Source organism: Oncorhynchus tshawytscha, linkage group LG09 (assembly GCF_018296145.1).
Source record: "Oncorhynchus tshawytscha isolate Ot180627B linkage group LG09, Otsh_v2.0, whole genome shotgun sequence".
Taxonomy (NCBI): domain Eukaryota; kingdom Metazoa; phylum Chordata; class Actinopteri; order Salmoniformes; family Salmonidae; genus Oncorhynchus; species Oncorhynchus tshawytscha.
In genome coordinates this window covers 27,977,395-27,998,521 of record NC_056437.1, presented here as the reverse complement: position 1 = coordinate 27,998,521, position 21,127 = coordinate 27,977,395, and the positions used below count along the sequence as shown (strand labels likewise).

The window sequence follows — 21,127 nt, the reverse complement described above, 5'->3', positions numbered from 1 at the left end:
AACCTAAGTGTATGTAAAGTTCTGTATTGGTTTTTCCACATCACTACTTTCCCCATCACTACATTCCCAGTTGGTTCTTTGTCCTACACCAGCAAAGTGGTATTCTTGAACTCCAGGAAATAATGCACGATCCTGAAGCTCACTTTACACTGTGTCGTTTCTCTCCACCATACAGTCATCTGACGAATGAGAGACATTCAGGCAGTAATTCATATCAGTTGACAGTGTGAGCTGCAGCATATTGAATGATCCCATCCTGTCTTCTTGTGTCTGCAGTGTAAAACACTGTCTGGGATCTGTGACCACATCATCTCGCTGTCCTCTGATTCGCTGGTGTCCCAGTCAGCCCATCTGGAGGTTGTGCACCTGACCAACATCATGCCCAGCGAGGGCCTGGTGAGTACTAAGACTACACTATAGACGCCTTCAATCATACCTCCGCAGGAGCTGAACCAGGACCCTGTCAGGATAGTTCTGTGACAGAGCAAACAGGCTAACTTTACTTGTTTGTAATGTCATACCAAGATATGAAGTGTACGTCTCATCATTATAACTACATTATTCTCCTTTTTAGTTGAATACAGTCTACCCTCTCTCCTCTCATTTAGGGAATGTACATCAAATCTACATATGACGGCCTTCATGTCATCACTGGGACCACTGAGAACGTAAGTCTACTTCCTGGACCATGTGTCCCTGTAGTAAAACAATTGTTTTACTTTAAACAGTCTCTGCTAACCATACCAACTCTTGCACCCATAACTTTGTTATTCTGTTTTACCATTGGCCTGCTCGTTTTCCACGTGAGCCTCTTGTAGTCCTGTAATGACCCGCCTCTCTGGTTGGGGCTCTGGGGTAACTGTTCAATTAGTGCAGCAAATAGTGAACCCCTAATTATCATCTGGGTGTTTAATTGGGGTTGGCAACTGAGGAGGGATGACACAGGCTTACAGATGGCAGCATGGCACAGAGAACCACAGCTCTTCCATTCAGCAACACGTTCAAAGCATGACTGGGATGTTGTGGATCCTCTGGAGGAGATGGAGAGGGAATGGGTGCTGTGACTGACAGTTCATTAATCATTTCCGAGCCCCTGAAGAAGGAAAATAGTTACTATTAGTGATATTGTACAAAGTGTGAAGTCGTACTACCATGGTATGAAGGGAGGAGGTATAGAGGCCGGTGATGTTTGATTCTCTGCCAAGTGATGTGACTCCTTTCAATTGCTGCTAAATGGTGGCTGAGATCAACACTCTTTAGACTTACTGGACATTTTGGGGGAAAACATAATTTATCTATCTTATAAAGCTGTGCCAAGGAAGCCTGTCCTTGCAGATCTGGGCCCATATCCACAAAGCATCTCAGAGTAGAACATTGGTCTTAAGTGCTTAGAATAGAGACATTTCACTCCTAAAAATAAAAGCTATGCATGAAGCCTCTTTAGTCATAAGAGTCCCACCTAGTTGACAGATATTTAGGAGACCTCATGAGCGCTCCTAATCAGTTAAGAGTTACCAGCAGGTGTCAATGGTTCCTGCACCATGTACACTCTCTTTGGAGTTGTTAAAATAATGATTTGATGTTTGGATCTTGATCAACACATAAATAATCTCTACATGCAACACTATCTCTTGTGCTTTTAATTAACAATGGTTTCACATGGGGCCTATTTCACGATATACCTGTAATGTAGGATCTTAATTTAATCACTCTTTTGTTTCTGAGAATTTTCCTGCATTTCAAACTGTAGGGTATTCAAGGTTTAAAAATGATTCTAAAGTGTGTTATTTACACTTTAAAATTACACTCTTGATTTTCCCTAACGAAAAATGTATCAACCCTTACCAAAAAAATCCATTAATTATAATCTACATCATTATTTTCCTTCTGCAGTAAACTGTCTCAAAATAAGATCCTAATTCTGTAAATATGTATAACCACTAGGCTAATAAAAAAAACAGGTTTTTCTTTCGATTATTTTATTACCTACAGCATGTTATTTCAAGTTATCTCTTTGGAGCGCAACATCATGTTGTTAAAAACGATGCCTAAATTGGGCTTGCCTATAAGTTCGGCAGTTGAAAGCATCTAGCTGGCTTATGTTACCTTTGATTGTGTTGATGAAAATGATAGACCTTTCAAATGTTGTATGCAATGTTGTTTGCGACATTATTGGCAAATGACTTAATACCTACTGGAGTGACGAGTGTGTTTATATAACGGTAATGTTGTCAAAATTCAGCTATTATAAAAAATAAAGGTTATGGTTGCCAACATATTAGGCAATCATTAAGAGTAGACAAAGTGATTGTGTCAGGCAAAAATGATATGAAATGTTTTACCATTGCAACATTTGATGTACAGTCACAGTCACCGTGGTTATCTGAAGCGTGCTATAGAGTTCACAGTTGGTGAAGCCTCATCATGATTGGTTATTCCCCATTATTTGCAACAATATCAATGCGCGTCATCACTATCTTTCCTTTGCGGTACCTCAAACTGTCGGGATTACCATCTGAGACAAACTTTTATGAGTTGATTTTTACTCCTGGCTCAGAGTTTGTCTGGGCAGTGAATTAACATCAAATCTAAACCCCATTTTGACCTGGGAGTTTTGTGTGTGTTTTAAAACAGGTTTTTAACAGGATTCCTAGGACCTTTTCTGAGGTACTTTGTGGATGCAGGCCCTGTTTGTCAATTAGCCAACTCCTTTGTTCTGTTCATTATCATGCCATAGATGTTGTCCTAGGCAAGACAATGAAGTCAGAGGAGTTGGGCCAAAGCACTATATAGCCTATACCATAAAGAAAGGTCTCTAATAACCATTATATTTGAATGTAATTGCTATGATGGCTATGTGTCCTAACCTCTACTTATCCTACTTGAATGCTGATAATTGACAACCTGCATGTCTGCATGTCTCTGTCTGTCACTGTCTCTGCAGTCTCCAGCTGACCAGTGCAAGAAGATCCATGCAGGAGACGAGGTTATTCAGGTCAACCACCAGACAGTGGTGAGTCCAGACTGAATGTTCCACTGTAAAGCACTGAGTACAGCTCTGAGTACTGCACTGTCATTTAGTCCTACAGGATCTCTCTCAGGGTCTGGGGGAAAGACACTCTGTTCAGTCTGGGTCAGGAAAGGTCAGCCATCATGAATGAGAAACGGGTGCTTTCCTAGACTCTGTACTCCTCCAGCCCAGCCTGTCTGGGCACAAAACGCTTTGTCTTTGGAAGCCAAGAACAAGGTGCTTATTTAGTGCTGCCTAGTACCTAATTAGTCCTCAATTAATCATTTAGTATCTGGTAGTTTAGGGGAGTTGTACTCGTAAAAATACAGGGGACTGGTTAGTCATTCATTGATAATGAGCTTTTAGTTCCCAAAGTAACCAAGTTCGTTCAATTAACCCACAGGGGGTTGACAGCAGTGGGCAATCCATTTATTCTGATCTGGGCCGGTATCCACAAAGCCTCTCAGAGTAGGAGTGCTGATCTAGGATCTAGTTTTGCCTTTGAGATCATAATGAATACTATTATATGGACAGATGGGGACCTGATCCTACATCAGCACTAACCTTAACCCTAACCCTGAGACGCTTAGTGGATACGGGTCCTGATCTCACTTTAAACAGCAAAGTTCAGTGGAGGACACAGTCAAATCACTCCTCTATATTCACCAATAGATACCCTATTTATGGTTATTCTACATCAGGGGTTCCCAAACTTTTTCACTCAGCCCCCTTTCTAGCATTGGAGAACATCCCGCGCCCCACGTCTATTTCTATGGGCACAAGCACTGTTTATGACACAAACTGTTCACAATCCACTCGTTGACAGAGAGAAAACCATTGTTCTACATCAATGTTATCTACATAAATGTTTTCTCCGCATTCATTCCAATACTATTTTTGCCAGAAGTACACATTTGTTTATCCTCATTGTAATATTTGTTTGGGACTGTGGCCTATTTGCTTTCCCAACATTGTGTACACCTGTACCATGCTAACTCTGAGCACACATGTACAGTACCTACCCCCAAGCCATAAGACTGCCGAACAGTTAATCAAATGGCTACCCAGACTATTTACATTGACCCCCTTCTTTTTGCACGGACTCTTTTGCACTTGCTCTATACACACTCACTTGACCCCACCCACACATACTATACTGACACTCCAACACACACACACATACACGCACGCACACACGCACACACGCACACACGCACACACACACACACACACACACACACACACACACACACACACACACACACACACACACACACACACACACACACACACACACACACACACACACACATTACATTACACATGGACACACTTTCACACTCTTCACATACGCTGCTGCTACTCTGTTTATTATCTATCATGATTGCCTAGTCATTTTTACCCCTACCTACATGTACATATTACCTCAATTATCTCAACTACCTCATACACATTGACTCGGTACCGGGGCTCCTTGTATATATCCTCGTTATTGTTACTTTATTGTATTAATATTTAAAAATATATATTTTGCTTGTAAGTAAGCATTTAACAGTAAAGTCTGCACCCGTTGTATTCGGCATGTGACAAATAACATTTGATTTGATTTGATCCATTGGCAGCTTTAGATGGACAACAATGCCGCTTTAGAGGTGTCACCTTGCATTGCGTGAGGTCTGTGTTTGTTTCTACTTGTTGTTGCTATAGAGGCTCCCTTGGCCCATCTACAGTGAATTCGGAAAGTATTCAGACCCCTTCACTTTTTCTACATTTTGTTACGTTACAGCCTTATTCTAAAATTGATGAAATAAAATTGTTCCTCCACACAATACCCATAATGACAAAGCGAAAACAGGTTTTCAGAATTTTTTGCTAATTAATAGAAAAATAAAACATCAAAACCTTATTTACATAAGTATTCAGACCCTTTGTTATGAGACTCGGAATTGAGCTTAGGTGCATCCTGTTTCCATTGATCATCCTTGAGGTGTTTCTACAACATGATTGGAGTCAACCTGTGGTAAATTCAATTGATTGTACATTATTTGGAAAGGCACAGACCTGTCTATATAAGTTCCCACAGTTAACAGTGCATGTTAGAGCAAAAACCAAGCCATGAGGTGGAAGGAATTGTCCGTAGAGAGGCCAGAGACCTCCATCATTCTTATATCAAAGTTTTGAACCACTAAGGTCAGGGAGGTGACCAAAAACCCGATGGTCACTGACAGAGCTCCAGAGTTCCTCTTTGGAGATGGGAGAACCTTCTAGAAGGACAACCATCTCTGCAGCACTCTACCAATCAGGCCTTTATGGCCAGATGGAAGCCACTCCTCAGTAAAAGGCACATGACAGCCCGCTTGGAGTTTGCCAAAAGGCACCTAAAGGGCTCTCAGACTATGAGAAACAAGATTCTCTGGTCTGATGAAACCAAAATGTACTCTTTGTACTCTTTGTCAAGCGTCACGTCTGGAGGAAACCAGGCAACTCTCCTCACCGGGCCAGTATCATCCCTACGGTGAAGCATGGTGGTGGTAGCTTCATGCTGTGGAGATGTTTTTCATCGGCAGGGACAGGGAGACTAGTCAGGATCCAGGGAAAGATGAACTGAGCAAAGTACAGAGAGATCCTTGATGAAAACCTGCTCCAGAGTGCTCAGGACCCCAGACTAGGGCTAAGGTTCACCTTCCAACGGGACAATGACCATAAGTACACAGCCAAGACAACACAGGAGTGGCTTCGCGACAAGACTCTGAATGTCCTTGAGTGGCCCAGCCAGAGCCCGGACTTGACCCCGATCGAGCATCTCTGGAGAGACCTGAAAATAACATTGAAGTTGGAAGTTTACATACACCTTAGCCAAATACATTTCAACTCAGTTTTTCACAATTCCTGACATTTAATCCTAGTAAAAGGTCCCTGTCTGAAGTCAGTTAGGATCACCACTTTATTTTAAGAATGTGAAATGTCAGAATAATAGTAGAGTGAATGTTTCATTTCAGCTTTTATTTATTTCATCACATTCCCAGTGGGTCAGAAGTTTACATACACTCAATTAGTATTTGGTAGCATTGCCTTTAAATTGTCTTTTTTATGGCGGTTTTGGTTTTGCCTTCCACAAGCTCCCCACAATAAGTTGGGTGAATTTTGGCTCATTCCTCCTGACAGAGCTGGTGTAACTGAGTCAGGTTTGTAGGCCTCCTTGCTCGCATGTGCTTTTTCAGTTCTGCCCACAAATTTTCTACGGGATTGAGGTCAGGGCTTTGTGATGGCCACTTCAATACCTTGACTTTGTTGTCCTTAAGCCATTTTGCCACAACTTTTGAAATATGCTTGGGGTCATTGTCCATTTGGAATACCCATTTGCGACCAAGCTTTAACTTCCTGACTGATGTCTTGAGATGTTGCTTCAATATATCCACATAATCTTCCTGCCTCATGATGCCATCTATTTTGTGAAGTGCACCAGTCCCTCCTGCAGCAAAGCACCCCCACCACATGATGCTGCCACCCCCGTGCTTCACGTTTAGGATGGTATTCTTCGGCTTGCAAGCCTCCCCCTTTTTCCTCCAAACATAATGATGGTCATTTTGACCAAACAGTTATATTTTTGTTTCATCAGGCCAGAGGATATTTCTCCAAAAGTACAATCTTTGTCCACATGTGCAGTTGCAAACTGTAGTCTGGCTTTTTTTATGGTGGTTTTGTAGCAGTGGCTTCTTCCTTGCTGAGTGGCCTTTCAGGTTATGTCGACATAGGGCTCGTTTTACTGTGGATACAGGTACTTTTGTACCTGTTTGCTCCAGCATTTTCACTAGGTCTTTTGCTGTTGTTCTGTGATTGATTTGCACTTTTCGCACCATAGTACGTTCATCTCTAGGAGACAGAACGCGTCTCCTTCCTGAGTGGTATGACGGCTGCGTGGTCCCATGGTGTTTATACTTGCGTACCATTGTTTGTACAGATGAATGTGGTACCTTGGAAAATGCTCCCAAGGATGAACCAGACTTGTGGAGGTCTACAATTTATTTTTTGATGTCTTGGCTGATTTCTTTTTAAAATTTTACCCCCTTTTCTCCCCAATTTCGTGGTATCCATTTGTTAGTAGTTACTATCTTGTCTCATCGCTACAACTCCCGTACGGGCTCAGGAGAGACAAAGGTCGAAAGCCATGCATCCTCCGAAACACAACCCAACCAAGCTGCACTGCTTCTAAACACAGTTCGCATCCAACCCGGAAGCTAGCCGCACCAATGTGTCGGAAACATCATGCACCTGGCGACCTGGTTAGCGTGCACTGTGCCCGGCCTGCCACAGGAGTCGCTAGTGCGAGATGAGACAAGGATATCCCTACCGGCCAAACCCTCCCTAACCCGGACGACGCTAGGGCAGTTGTGCGTCGCCCCACGGACCTCCCGGTCTCGGCCGGCTGCGACAGAGCCTGGGCGCGAACCCAGAGTCTCTGGTGGCACAGCTAGCGCTTGGCTGATTTCTTTTGATTTACCCATGATATCAAGCAAAGAGGTACTGAGTTTGAAGGTAGGCCTCGAAGTCCATCCACAGGTACAAGTCCAATTGACTCAAATTATGTAAATTAGCCTCTCAGAAGCTTCTAAAGCCATGACATCATTTTCTGGAATTTTCCAAGCTGTTTAAAGGCACAGTCAACTTAGTGTATGTAAACTTCTGATCCACTGGAATTGTGATACAGTGAGTTATAAGTGAAATAATCTGTCTGTAAACAATTGTTGGAAAAAGTATTTGTGTCATGCACAAAGTAGATGTCCTAACCGACTTGCCAAAACTATAGTTTGTTAACAGTAAATTTGTGGATTGAAAAATGAGTTTTAATGACTCCAACCTAAGTGTATGTAAACTTCTGACTTCAACTGTAGCTGTGCAGCGACGCTCCCCATCCAAACTGACAGAGCTTGAGCAGAAGAATGGGAGAAACTCTCCAAATACAGGTGTGCAAAGCATGTAGCTTCATACCCAAGAAGACTCAACGCTGTAATCGCTGGCAAAGGTGCTTCAACAAAGTACTGAGTAATGGGTCTGAATAATTATGTAAATGTGATAAAGTTCTTTTATTTTTTAATACATTTGCAATCATTTAAAAACAGCTACTATAATCAATGGACTGGGAGGACTGGGGTTATTGCTGTAAATGATTTAGGTTTGTGTCACCATGGTGGATGCATTAATCAGGTCACTTGTGATGTTGTCGTACTGAGCAGGGGCAGTGTCCTAGCTCGGTAGGGGACAATTTGTAGTAGGCCTAATTTCACATTTGGATGTATATTTAAAGAAAAAGGGCACTATAGTTCCTCCTGCCAAAACAAAGACATACTAACAAGGTGTGGTTGCAGTAGTCTGTCTTACTGCAGAATACAAAACAACTAGATTACCAATCAACCAATCACAGAGATTACACATTTTATGACATGATGCTGTGTTCAGAAACATGAGACAGTGGATGTGCCAATGAACTGTCATATGCCTGGGTGAACCTCCAATAGAAGGTTGCAACTGACACACCAGGGGGCCAGAGACTAGCTAGCTTATTACATGCTAGTGTGATCTGCCACTGCAGTTTCCAGTAAGCACAGAAGCTGGTGTGAACACAGAGACAGTGTCTCGGACCAACAGCAATGCGTGTGTGTGTGTGTAGAGGGATCTGTTGGTCTTTTTATAGTTTGACTATGTTGCCATGCCAGTCCCTGAGTTGAATAATGTAACCTGTTTACAGATAAGTTACATTATTAACATTGGCACTCTACAGTGCACGGGGGAGTTGAGGGGAACTGAACAAAGGAAAGAGGAAGAGAGAGAGGTGCTCTGCTCAGCGTAGCATAGAGAGCGAGGGAGGAAGGGAGAGAAGGAGGGAGGGGGACGTGACCTGCTTTCTCTGCTCCCCTGCCTCTACTGGAGCCTGCCTGGGAGCACACTGCCATCAGCAGAACCAAGCTCACTGTAGCACAGCTGCACACTGTCTGTCTGCTGCGGGACAGAGCCCAGTTGAGCATGGTGCTGATGCTTTGTGACGCATTATAGGTCGGCACGAGGTGCAACACTATCTGTTAAATGTTGTATAACGTTGTATAACGTTGTAACAACAGATAGGACAGAATTCTGAAAATTGTTATGTTCAGTCAAGAAAGGAAATAATTGGAACAATATTTTGTCTGCATTGTACGAACACTTCCCAGCACATACTGTTTAGCTAACAGTTTTTGTGCCAGACGCCATTATTTCCCAAGCACTGTAATTTGTGGGAATGGACTGTAGGCTATTGGAATGATAGTGCAGTTGTTTTCATTGTCATTATCTCCGGCGTCATTATCTCAGACATGGTTGGTAGAGGAGATGTTCAAAACTACAGTAACTAGCTACAACAATTTACTAGTTCATGATTGGTTGAGTATTTCATCAGCCTTACTGAGTGTGTTGTATTGTCTCTCTCCACTGTGGCATATTTGTGCAGGTGGGTTGGCAGCTGAAGAACCTGGTGAACGCCCTCAGAGAAGACCCCAACGGAGTCATCCTCACGCTGAAGAAGAGACCTCAGAACACTCTCACGTCTGCCCCTGCCCTGCTCAAGAATGTACGGTGGAAACCCCTTGCACTCCAGGTAATTGTGTTATGATGTGATATTGAGAATGAGGTTCCTGTATGTGTTTGGATATCTGTTTAGGATTCCTTCTGGTAGATAAGAATATCGTTTTTTCACCAATTCACCTGGGAGCTGTGTAATTTGAGCGATAAGAAACATAGCGCTCATTATTGATAATGACCAACTGGCTTAGTAGTTCCTTATGGGGGCTGCATTGTGAATAGATGAGATTATGATACATGATGAATTTAAGGGTAATTATCTGCAAGTTGTACTCCATACCTGGCCACCCTTTAATTGAATTCTAATGGATTATGTGGAGCATCAGTGAATGGAGTTAGTGAATCTATTGTGCTGCTCAGTGTGGATGGAGTGCAGACAGTACAGTATGTGGGACTGGCTGGGGGAAACAGGGACTGCCTGATGAGGAGGAACAAAGACAGAACACTAGCTGGGGAGGATGATGGTTAGAGGGGGGTTGGGGGTTTACATCATAACTGCCTGGATGTTTTTTTCTTCGGGAGCCCTGGACTGCGTGAGAGCTATTTTTAGCTCTGCACTAAGCTCACTCATTTTCATGCTGCATGGGTTGCCTTGATGACGCCCAGGAACGTTTCTGTGGTTACGTGTCGTTGGCATCTGCAGTGAAATCAGTTAATGTGTTCAGATAATCAGCACCTTATCCTCATGTCTCAACATGTGAAGCCAGAATGTTTGCTTCTGTATGGGGTGTGTAGATAAGCACTGAAGTATCAAGGCGAGACCCAAATGCAGACACAGGAGGCAGATGGTTGGGGTCTTACAATGTTTATTAATCGAAAGGGGTAGGCAAGAGAATGGTCGTGGACAGGCAAAAGGTCAAAACCAGATCAGAGTCCATGAGGTACAGAGTGGCAGACAGGCTCGTGGTCAAGGCAGGCAGAATGATCAGGCAGGCGGGTACAAAGTCCAGAAACAGGCAAGGCTCAAAACCGGGAGGACTAGAAAAGGGAGACTGCAAAAAGCAGGAGAACGGGAAAACCGCTGGATGACTTGGAAAGACATACAATACGAACTGGCACAGAGAGACAGGAAACACAGGGATAAATACACTGGTGAAAATAAGCGACACCTGGAAGGGGTGGAGACAATCACAAGGACAGGTGAAACAGATCAGGGCGTGACAGAAGTCATGTCAGGGAAATAATTATGTATTGATTATTTGGCACGGTGGCATGTTTTTCAGTTTGAAATAAACAGGGTTCTGCTTGAGTTATGCTTAATTATTGTGGCTGAAAAGAATTGGAGAAAGAAAAGAGTATTGGATTGCCCTCCATGGAGGATATTGGGGTACTTCCTCTTCTCTTTTTTTTTTGCCATAATTTTGGGGATTCTCATGAACTTTTATCAATAGAAAGGTCCTTTGAAGGAGCTATTGTTGACATATTTTTGACCTTTGTATATTAAAGCATAATTGAGGAATAAATCATTTAAGTTGGAATATTTTAGACATTTTGGCCTTAGTACTCCATAATGTTTCATCTGTAGGTGCTACAAGCAAAAGTTGGTGTCATATGAAGCTTTACTGCTTGCTCTGTAATATGAGTAGTATTTTGATTTTTACAACACATTTACATTTATTAATATTGAAAAATATAAAAATGGATATTGAAAAATATAAACATGGATATTGAAAAATATAAACATGTGCAATGCCTTCAGAAAGTATTTACACCGCTTGACTTTTTCCACATATAGTTGTGTTACAGCCTGATTCAAAAATGTTTTTGGGTCACTGGCCTACACACAATACCCCATAATGTCAAAATGAAATTATGTTTTTAGACATTTTTACAAATTAATTAAAAATTAAACGCTGAAATGTCTAGAGTCAATAAGTATTTAGCCCCTTCAGGGCAAGCCTAAATAAGTTCAGGAGTAAAAATGTGCTTAACAAATCACATAAGTTGCATGGACTAACTCTGAGTGACTACCTCATCTCTGTACTCCACACATACAATTATCTGTAAGGTCCCTCAGTCGAGCAGTGAATTTCAAACACAGATTCAACCACAAAGACCAGGGAGGATTTCCAATGCCTCGCAAAGAAGGGCATGTATTGGTAGATGGGTAAAAAAAAGCATATTGAATATCCTTTGAGCATGGGAAGGTTATTAATTACACTTTGGATGGTGTATCAATACACCCAGTCACTACAAAGATACAGGCATTCCTCCTAACTCAGTTGGCGGAGAGGAAGGAATCTGCTCTGGAATTTCACCAGGCCAATGGTGACTTTAAAACAGTTACAGAGTTTAATGGCTGTGATAGGAGAAAACTAAGTATGGATCAGTGGCGAAGAAATAAATAAAGTGTGATGCATGCCAGCAAAGCCACTACACAACACTAAACAATACATTAATTGCACCATAACGGTGACAAACGGTACCCACAAACTGTTAGGGCCTACATAAAGCTGTCCTGAAAAAAGTCACAACATTTTACCACTGCTACACCTGGATATCAGCAGAGTCTTGTCTGGCAGTGAAACAGTTAGTTCAGCTTCATTTACTGCCTTTAAAAAAAACATACAGTAGCTGATATGGCTGACTTGCTTAAATAAATGTGGTTTCTAATGACAATTGAGATGTACAAACTATGGCATAAGGGGACGACAAGTGGATAAGAGGCAATCTGTAATTTCGATTAAGACATTAATGTGCGAGCTAGGACGGACGTAGTCAATAGCACTTTTGAAATGTACGGTGACAGAATTCAGAACATGGGCTATTCTTATAGTGTTCCCCCCGTACACCAAGTCAGAACCGTAGGAAAAATAAAGGGGGCATATAAGCAGACAATGAAAGCTCTTACAATATTCAATGATTACATTTCATAAACAGCTTATAGGCTACATGTGCACCACCAAGTCAGAACAGTAGGTGAAATTAGAGGGGTAAATAGACCAAATTATTTGGGTGAGGCACATGGGCTACTAAATCTTACTACACAACATACACTTAGTATGACTTTCTTAGCTCCAGTAGACATATCTCCCTGGCATATTACATAATTTATGCAGCAGCATACAATAGATTTTTGAACTCACCTTGTTGTGCTGTGCTCACTTGAACAGGAAGGTGGCGCGGAGGCCCTTTGTGGGAACATTTTGTGAGTCTGCCATTCTCTGGATTTATGGTGCTTTCAAAACAACTGGGAACTCTGAAAAAAACCAAGGTCGAATCCAGTCGGAGCTCGTTTATTCCCGATTTCCCAGTTGTCTTGAACTCACTGAAGTCAAGTTTTTGCAGTTCCGAGTTAACAGTTGTTTTGAGCACCGCACAAATCATGCTTCATTGACAGCATGGCCAATGTTGAATGTTTATCATTTTAAACTTGGAAAAGAGCTCCTTAATCCCAGATTTGGGACCACAAATCCACTGTCACTGATTCCTTCTAAACCACTCTTTGTTGAATTTGCGATTTCTAACTTGTTGTGAACTTGAGCCTTTTTGGATGGACACTTCTAATGTAACTCTATGGCAGCACCAAAGGGGCTTGAATTTTCGAGGTCTAACCATAGACTTGGCGGTGACATAGTGTCCCCATGAGTGACAGAACACTGAGCCAATCACGGCGCAACGCTACGTATTTTCTGCTGGCTTGCCCCACCACCACAGAAAGCACTGAGCTGGGTTGAAACACCTGCATTTTCAGCTGTCTTACTCAAGTAAACAAAAAAGAGACCATGTTTGCATGCGGCTTTATTTACTCAATGATATATTTTTTTTTTAACATTGTTTGCAAACTGATATGTGACACATATTAATGCCAAAACAACATGCAAAACACGCAAAAAATGTGGGGCTCAAAACAGGTGGTACTGCCCCACCTGCCCTGAATGACGTGTTGCCACTGGGATGGATCAAAAACATTGTAGTTACTAAACAATCCTAACCTAATTGACAGAGTGAAAAGAAGAACGCGTGCACACAATACAAATATTCCAAAACATGCATCCTGTTTGCAACAAGGAACTAAATTACAAGTGCAAAAAATGTATGAAAGAACTTAACGTTATGTCCTTAATACAAAGCTTTGGGGCAAATCCAATGTTTGAGGCAAATCCAAAACAATATATCACTGAGTACCACTCTTCATATTTTCAAGCATGGTGGTGGCTGTATCATGTTATGGGTATGCTTGTCATTGGACAAGGGAGTTTTTTGGGATAAAAAGAAATGCAATAGAGCTAAGCACAGGCAAAATCCTAGAGGAAAACCTGGTTCAGTCTGCTTTCCAGTAGAGGCCAAATATACACTGGAGTTGCTTACCAAGACAACATTGAATGTTCCTGAGTGGCCTAGTTACAGTTTTGACTTAAATCAGCTTGGAAATCTTGAAAAGACGTTATAATGGCTGTCTAGCAATCAACTTAAGAGAGTTTGAAGTATTATTTTAAGAATAATGTGCAAATATTGTACAATCCAGATGTGCAAAGCTCTTAGAGACTTAACCAGAAAGACTCCCAGCTGTAATCACTGCCAAAGATGATTCTAAAATGTATTGACTCAGGGGTGTCAATCTGTATTTCATTTTCAATAGATTTGTAAAAAATCTAAAAACATGTTTTCACTTTGTCATTTTGGGGTATTGAGTGTAGATGGGTGAGAAAAAATATAAATTGTATCCACTTTGAATTTAGGCTGTAACACAACAAAATGTGGAATAAGCCAAGAGGTATGAATACTTTCTGAAGGCACTGAAAGTATAGCATTTTTGATTTGGCTAATTTTTCAATATATTGTTGAACATAATATACTTTATGAGCATATCAAAGTTCCAGAGTAGAATCTTTGCTACTTTTAGAGTTATGATCCGATTTGTAAGCATTAGTTTCAAGTTCCTTGGTGTTCACATCACCAACAAACTATCATCCAAGCACACTAAGACAGTTGTGAAGAGGGCACGACAACACCTTTTCCCCCTTAGGAGACTGAAAAGATTAGGTATGGGTCCCCAGATCCTCAAAAAGTTATACAGCTGCATCATCGAGATCATCCTGACCGGTTGCATCACCGCTTGTTATGGTAACTGCTCAGTAAGGTGCTACAAAGGGTAGTGAGTACGGCCCAGTACATCACTGGGGCTAAGCTTCCTGCCATCCAGGACCTATATACTAGGCGGTGTCAGAGGAAAGCCTCAAAAAAAGTCATAGTCTGTTTTCTCTGCTACCGCATGGCAGGTGGTAGCGGAGCGCCAAGTCTAGGACCAAAAGGCTCCTTAACAGCTTCTACCCCCAAGCCATAAGACTGCTGAATAATTAACCAAATGGTCACCGGATTATTTACATTGACACCCCCCTCCCCATTAGTTTTTTACACTGCTGCTACTCGCTGTTTATTATCTATGCATCGTCACTTCACCCCTACCTACATGTACAAATGACCTCGACTAACCTGAACACCCACACATTTACTCGGTACCGGTACCCCCTATATATAGCCTCGCTACTGTTATTTTATTGTGTTACTTTTTATATATTTTTTTACTTTAGTTCATTTGGTAAATATTTTCTTAACTCTTTCTTGAACTGCACTGTTGGTTAAGGGCTTTGTAAGTAAGCATTTCACGGTAAGGTCTACACGCTGTATTCAGGGCGCATGTGACAAATAAGGTTTGATTTGATCTGTGATGTCAAACTCCAAATAAGGGCATATACGTCACAGAGTTTGCCCCAGGAGAGCGCACATGCACAGGTGTTACCCATCTCCGTGGTTTTTACCCATCTCCACTGTTGTTGCAGTCACATAACATAATTATATAAAATATTTGCAATTGTTTTGGGTGGAAAATTTCCTTACTCAAAAAATTGCTCATTTGGCTGTACACTTTCAATAAAACAAAGAATTTGTCCACAATTCAAGGTTTTCTCAATCACTCTTTGACTGATAATTGAGCAGAGCTAGCAGTGCACAAAGACACATCACGAGTCACGTGACCCATTTTTTCAGCTTTCTAGTTCTAGACTGCAGGGAAAGAGAGGAGGAGAAGACAAACCCTAATGTATGGAATCACTTGGGATTGTTTTTATTTTAGGTAAACTTCCCCTTTAAGTGGGTTAAAATCTTCCTGAAGAGTGTGTATGGAGGGACATTTCTTTATTCATATAAAAATTCAGATTTATTGAAGTCTCCATGTGGTCTATATTAAAAGGCACTTCAATTGAATATAACTGGCTTTTAAAATTCAATATTGGTGCACAATTTCTACTTAAAATATCAAAGGAAGCAAAAGGCACTCATTTTGTGGAACGACCCAGCATCTACAGATGAAATATTATGTAGTCTTCAATTAATCCAACTTCAATTAATTATTTCTCAATTATTCTTAAAGAAACAACCCTTCCTCCAAAGGACCCTTCTATGGATAACATTTCTGGAAATTCCCACAATTCATGGTCCTTTTTTGTTCTAGTTTCGTGAGGAATCAGGCATTGTTGTCTTACAGGTAACACAAACAAATACACACAAGGTTACCAATCAGCCACAAACACTGTTTGGTTAATGAAGCACCTCAGAGTTAAATGACAGCATGTCGGGTGGCTGTAGGAGCCATTGACATGTGGTACGAACACTGTTAGGGTGACTTTGTCTCCCAGGACTGTTTATGATGGATGTTTCAGTCAGAAAGAGTCAAACCACGACAGCTCAACACTGCTTGGAGAAAGGGTAGGCATGTTCTATTATTAAATCAACTCTTTACAAATCATATGATGACAGAGAAGCATGTGGAAAATCCAGGTAGTAGAGGACAAATGTAATGTGAGATGAATTTGAAATGAGTCTTCAGTGAACTCCTATCAAGCACACAGTGTTTCCCATAGTGAATAAGTCAATGAAGATTGAACCTAGCCATCTGTTCATCCAGTATACAGCAGTGGTTCCCAAACTGTGGGGCGTGAGGGGTCAGAACTCAGTCTGGCTTTCAACTTACTCTTGAAAGTTGTAGTAGTAGAATGCACAAGGTACAATTTCGAAATTGGGTAGTGCATCATCAGTTTTCCTCTTGTCATGTCAGCCATTGCATACCTTAGAGAGCTATTTATAACTTGTCAGAAATGTCCAGGTCACCTAACCCATGTCAGCTAATGTTTTTTAGCTAGATTTTTTAGCACATAGAACTTGCTCTAATGTTTTAGTCACTCAAATATTTGAGTCAAGCTTCCAATTGGCTCATTCATCCCCCCTCCTCTCCCCTGTAACTATTCTTCAGGTTGTTGCTGTAAATGAAAAATGTGTTCTCAGTCAACTTACCTGGTTAAATAAGGGTTAAAATAACAATTTAAATGAAAATATCACACAAGTACACATTAGACATGGCAAAATGTATAGAATGCAAGATTTTCTCCACCAACAAGAGGGGTGTGAACAATGCTTGTGCCCATAGAAATAGACATGGCGCACACATGCAGGAGGGGCGCGGGATGTTCCCCAATGCTGGAAGGGGGGCCTGAGTGAAAAAGTTTGAGAACCCCTAATATACAGGAGAACCCTCAGCTGCCGTGGTCAGACTGGTAGGACACAGACATAGTGAGAGGACTACCAGCTTTAATCATTATTTTGTACGGTAGTGTCTTTTTATCTCTTGTTTTGTTTCTTGACCCATTCCTAACCCACTGCTTCATATTAAATTATTTTTGTTTTATCTTCCTTTGGTCTGAGAGACATGAACAATCTTAACAGTTGGGGTATTTTCTATTGACAGCACTGAGCCAACACATTTCTGCCATCTTTTTTACTTTTCTTGTAGAAATGTTTTAATAATGAAGAAGAACATAAAATGGATTCTATTTTGATTTTCTTGTAGAACGGTATTTATTATTAATTACAGAAGTCCTGTAGAAGGAGTGAGCTCTAGATGTTCTGAAGCCTCCATTTTATGGGCTTAGTCATAAAGATTTGTCATTTAACTTTTAAAATCTATTATCTTTTATTGTGGCATAAGTTTTCATCTAATTGTCAAAAAAATCACTTCAAAGGGCTCCTTTACTAGGCTACCCGTGCATGTTAATTCACTCGCAACATACACTACATGGCCAAAAGTATGTGGACACGCCTTGGAATTAGTGGATTGAATATTTCAGCCACACCCGTTGCTGACATGTATATAAAATCGAGCACACAGCCATGCAATTTCCATAGACAAACATTGTCAGTAAAATGGCCTTTACTGAAGAGCTCATTGACTTTCAACCTGGCACTGTCATAGGATGCCACCTTTCCAACATGTCCATCAAATTTCTGTCCTGCTATAGCTGCCCCGGTCAACAGTGCTGTTATTGTGAAGTGGAAACATCTAGAAGCAACAACGGCTCAGCTGCAAAGTGGTAGGCCACACAAGCTCACAGAACGGGACCGTCGAGTGCTGAAGTGCGTAGCACGTAAATATCATCGGTCCTCGGTTGCAACACTCACTACCAGTGGTGGAAAAAGTATCCAATTGTTATAAAACTAAAGATACCTTAATAGAAAATGACTCAAGTAAAAGTGAAAGTCACCCAGCAAAATACTTCTTGAGTAAAAGTCTAAAAGTAATTGGTTTTAAATATACTTAAGTATCAAAAGTAAATTTAATTGCTAAAATATACTAAAGTATCAAAAGTAAAAGTTTAAATCATTTCACATTCTTTATATTAAGCAAAGCAGACGGCACCAAAAGACTGGAGTGGTGTAAAGCTCGCTGCCATTGGACTCTGGAGCAGTGGAAACACGTTCTCTGGGGTGATGGATCGTGCATCACCGTCTGGCAGTTCAATGGACGAACCAGGGTTTGACGGATGCCAGGAGAACTCTACCTGCCCGAATGCATAGTGCCAACTGTAAAGTTTGGTTGAGGAGGAATAATGGTCTGGGGCTGTTTTTCATGGTTCGGGCTAGGCCCCTTAGTTCCAGTGAAGGGAAATCTTAATGCTACAGCATACAATGACATTCTAGACTATTCTGTGCTTCCAACTTTGTGTCAACAGTTTGGGGATGGCCCTTTTCTGTTTCAGCATGACAAAGCCAGGTCCATACACAAATGGTTTGTTGAGATCGGTGTGGAATAACTTGACTCGTCTGCACAGAACCCAGACCTCAACCCCATCGAACACCTTAGGGATGAATTGGAACACCGACTGCGAGCCAGGCCTAATCGCCCAACATCAGTGCCCGACCATGTTAATGCACATGATTTTGGATTGAGATGTTTTATGATGTAATAGTTTTCTTCCGCTGAAGGAGAGGAGGACCAAAATGCAGCGTGGTTAGAGTTCAATAAAGACCATACACGAGAACACTACAAAATAACAAATGTGAAAACCGAAACAGTCCTATCTGGTGCAATGACACAAAAACAGAAGACAACCACCCACAAAGTACCCACAGAATATGGCTACCTAAATATGGTTCCCAATCAGAGACAATGATAGACAGCTGCCTCTAATTGAGAACCAATCTAGGCAACCATAGACATACCAACTACCTAGAAAGGAACAGCCCCATAAACATACAAAAAACCCTAGACCAGACAAAACACATAAATCCCCCATGTCACACCCTGACCTAACCGAAATAATAAAGAAAACAAAGATAACTAAGGCCAGGGCGTGACATATGAGCAGGTGTCCACATCTTTTTGGCCATGTAGTGTATTTACAGCCTCCAAACAGTGGTGAATGGAAAGAAACATCTGTTACACAAAAAAACAAAAAGTGTCATGACATGCTGTCCGCGCATGTCTCTTGAACTGTATTGTTGGTTAAGGGCTTGTAACTAAGAATTTCACAGTAAGTTCTACAACTGTTGTATTCAGCGCATGTGACACATTACAATTGATTTGATTCATCTTAGACGTAGACTCAAAAGAGGAAAAGGAAAATATATGAAAATGGAGTTGTTCACATCGGAAGGTGATGGTCACGGGACCTTTACCAATCAGATGTTGTTGGTCAAAGGGTTTAGTCATCACAGTAGGTTACACTTCATAGTGCATCTCCTGGGGCGAGATGGCTCATGCTCACCACACTTGACACATCTTGACATTAATGATGTATAGTCGTTATCACATAATCCCTTGTTGCTAGGGGTCTTGTTGCTATCCCCTCCATAGTTTCCAACAGACCTCTCTCAAGTTTTTCTTGGTTGCTATGGATGAGATTGCTGTTGTTAATAAGAGCCACTTCACATCCTCTCCTTGTCTCAATAACTTCATTCAACAAAGCATCCTATCCTTTTCACTAGCATAGTGTTTATTATGTGCCACTGTGTTAAGTAAACTAAGTGAACTGTGGGACATTGCACCACAATCCTCTATTAGCTCAAACATGGAGTATGCAACTCTATAGGATTTTACTCATGAATCTTGACATACGATGCTATGAATGAAAAATTATTACATTTAGGAAATTGTCTCATACTACTACAGTCCTGCTGTCTACATGACTCCACCCTTGTCCCTACAGCCCATCCCCACCAGTCCCAACAGTGACTCCAACACCCCGCCCAACAGCATGGGGACCATGGGGATGTCCTCTACGCTGGACAGTGGCCATGACGTCTTCATCTTGTCCCCAGTCTCTGGCCTTTATGGACACAGGTGAGCCCCATACATGCAGTTGAAGTCAGAAGTTTACATACACTTAGGTTGTAGTCATTAAAATTCATTTTTCAACCACTCCACAAATTTCTTGTTAACAAACTATAGTTTTGGCAAGTCGGTTAGGACATCTACTTTGTGCATGACACAAGTAACTTTTCCAACAATTGTTTACAGACGGATTATTTAACTTATCACTGTATCACAATGTCAGTGGGCCAGAAGTTTACATTCACTCTAAGTTGACTGTGCCTTTAAACAGCTTTGGAAAATTCTATGAAAATTATGTCATTGCAGAAGCTTCTGATAGGCTAATTGACATCATTTGAGTCAATTGGAGGTGTACCTGTGGATGCATTTCAAGACCTACCTTCAAACTCAATGCCTCTGCTTGACATCATGGGAAAATCAAAAGAAATCAGCCAAGACCTCAGAAAAAAAATAGTAGACCTCTACAATTTTGGTTCATCCTTGGGAGCAATTTCCAAATGCCTGAAAGTACCACGTTCATCTGTAGAAACAATAGTACACAAGTATAAACACCATGGGACCATGCAGCCGTCATACCGCTTAGGAAGGAGACGCGTTCTGTCTCCTAGAGATGAAGTACTTTGGTGCGAAAAGTGCAAATCAATTCCAGAACTATAGCAAAGGACCTTGTGAAGATGCTGGAGGAAACAGGTACAAAAGTATCTATATCCACAGTAAAACGAGTCCTATATCGACATACCCTGAAAGGGCCCTCAGCTAGGAAGAAGCCATTGCTCCAAAACCGCCAGAAAAAAGCCAGGCTACGGTTTGCAACTGCACATGGGGTCAAAGATCGTACTTTTTGTAGAAATGTCCTCTGGTCTGATGAAACAAAAATATAACTGTTTGGCCATAATGAC

General features: G+C 41.4%; 1 protein-coding gene across 2 annotated transcripts in view; it reads left to right on the top strand.

The window, feature by feature from the left end:
• The window catches only part of LOC112257684 (connector enhancer of kinase suppressor of ras 2), a 66,220-nt gene that overhangs the window by 17,934 nt on the left and 27,159 nt on the right, over positions 1–21,127 (top strand). For both annotated transcript variants that reach the window (XM_024431453.2, XM_024431454.2), the window contains exons 6-10: positions 277–396; positions 609–668; positions 2,945–3,013; positions 9,492–9,638; positions 20,104–20,237. In XM_024431453.2, coding sequence (XP_024287221.1) covers positions 277–396; positions 609–668; positions 2,945–3,013; positions 9,492–9,638; positions 20,104–20,237 — 530 coding nt within the window. The remainder of the gene's footprint in view (positions 1–276; positions 397–608; positions 669–2,944; positions 3,014–9,491; positions 9,639–20,103; positions 20,238–21,127) is intronic.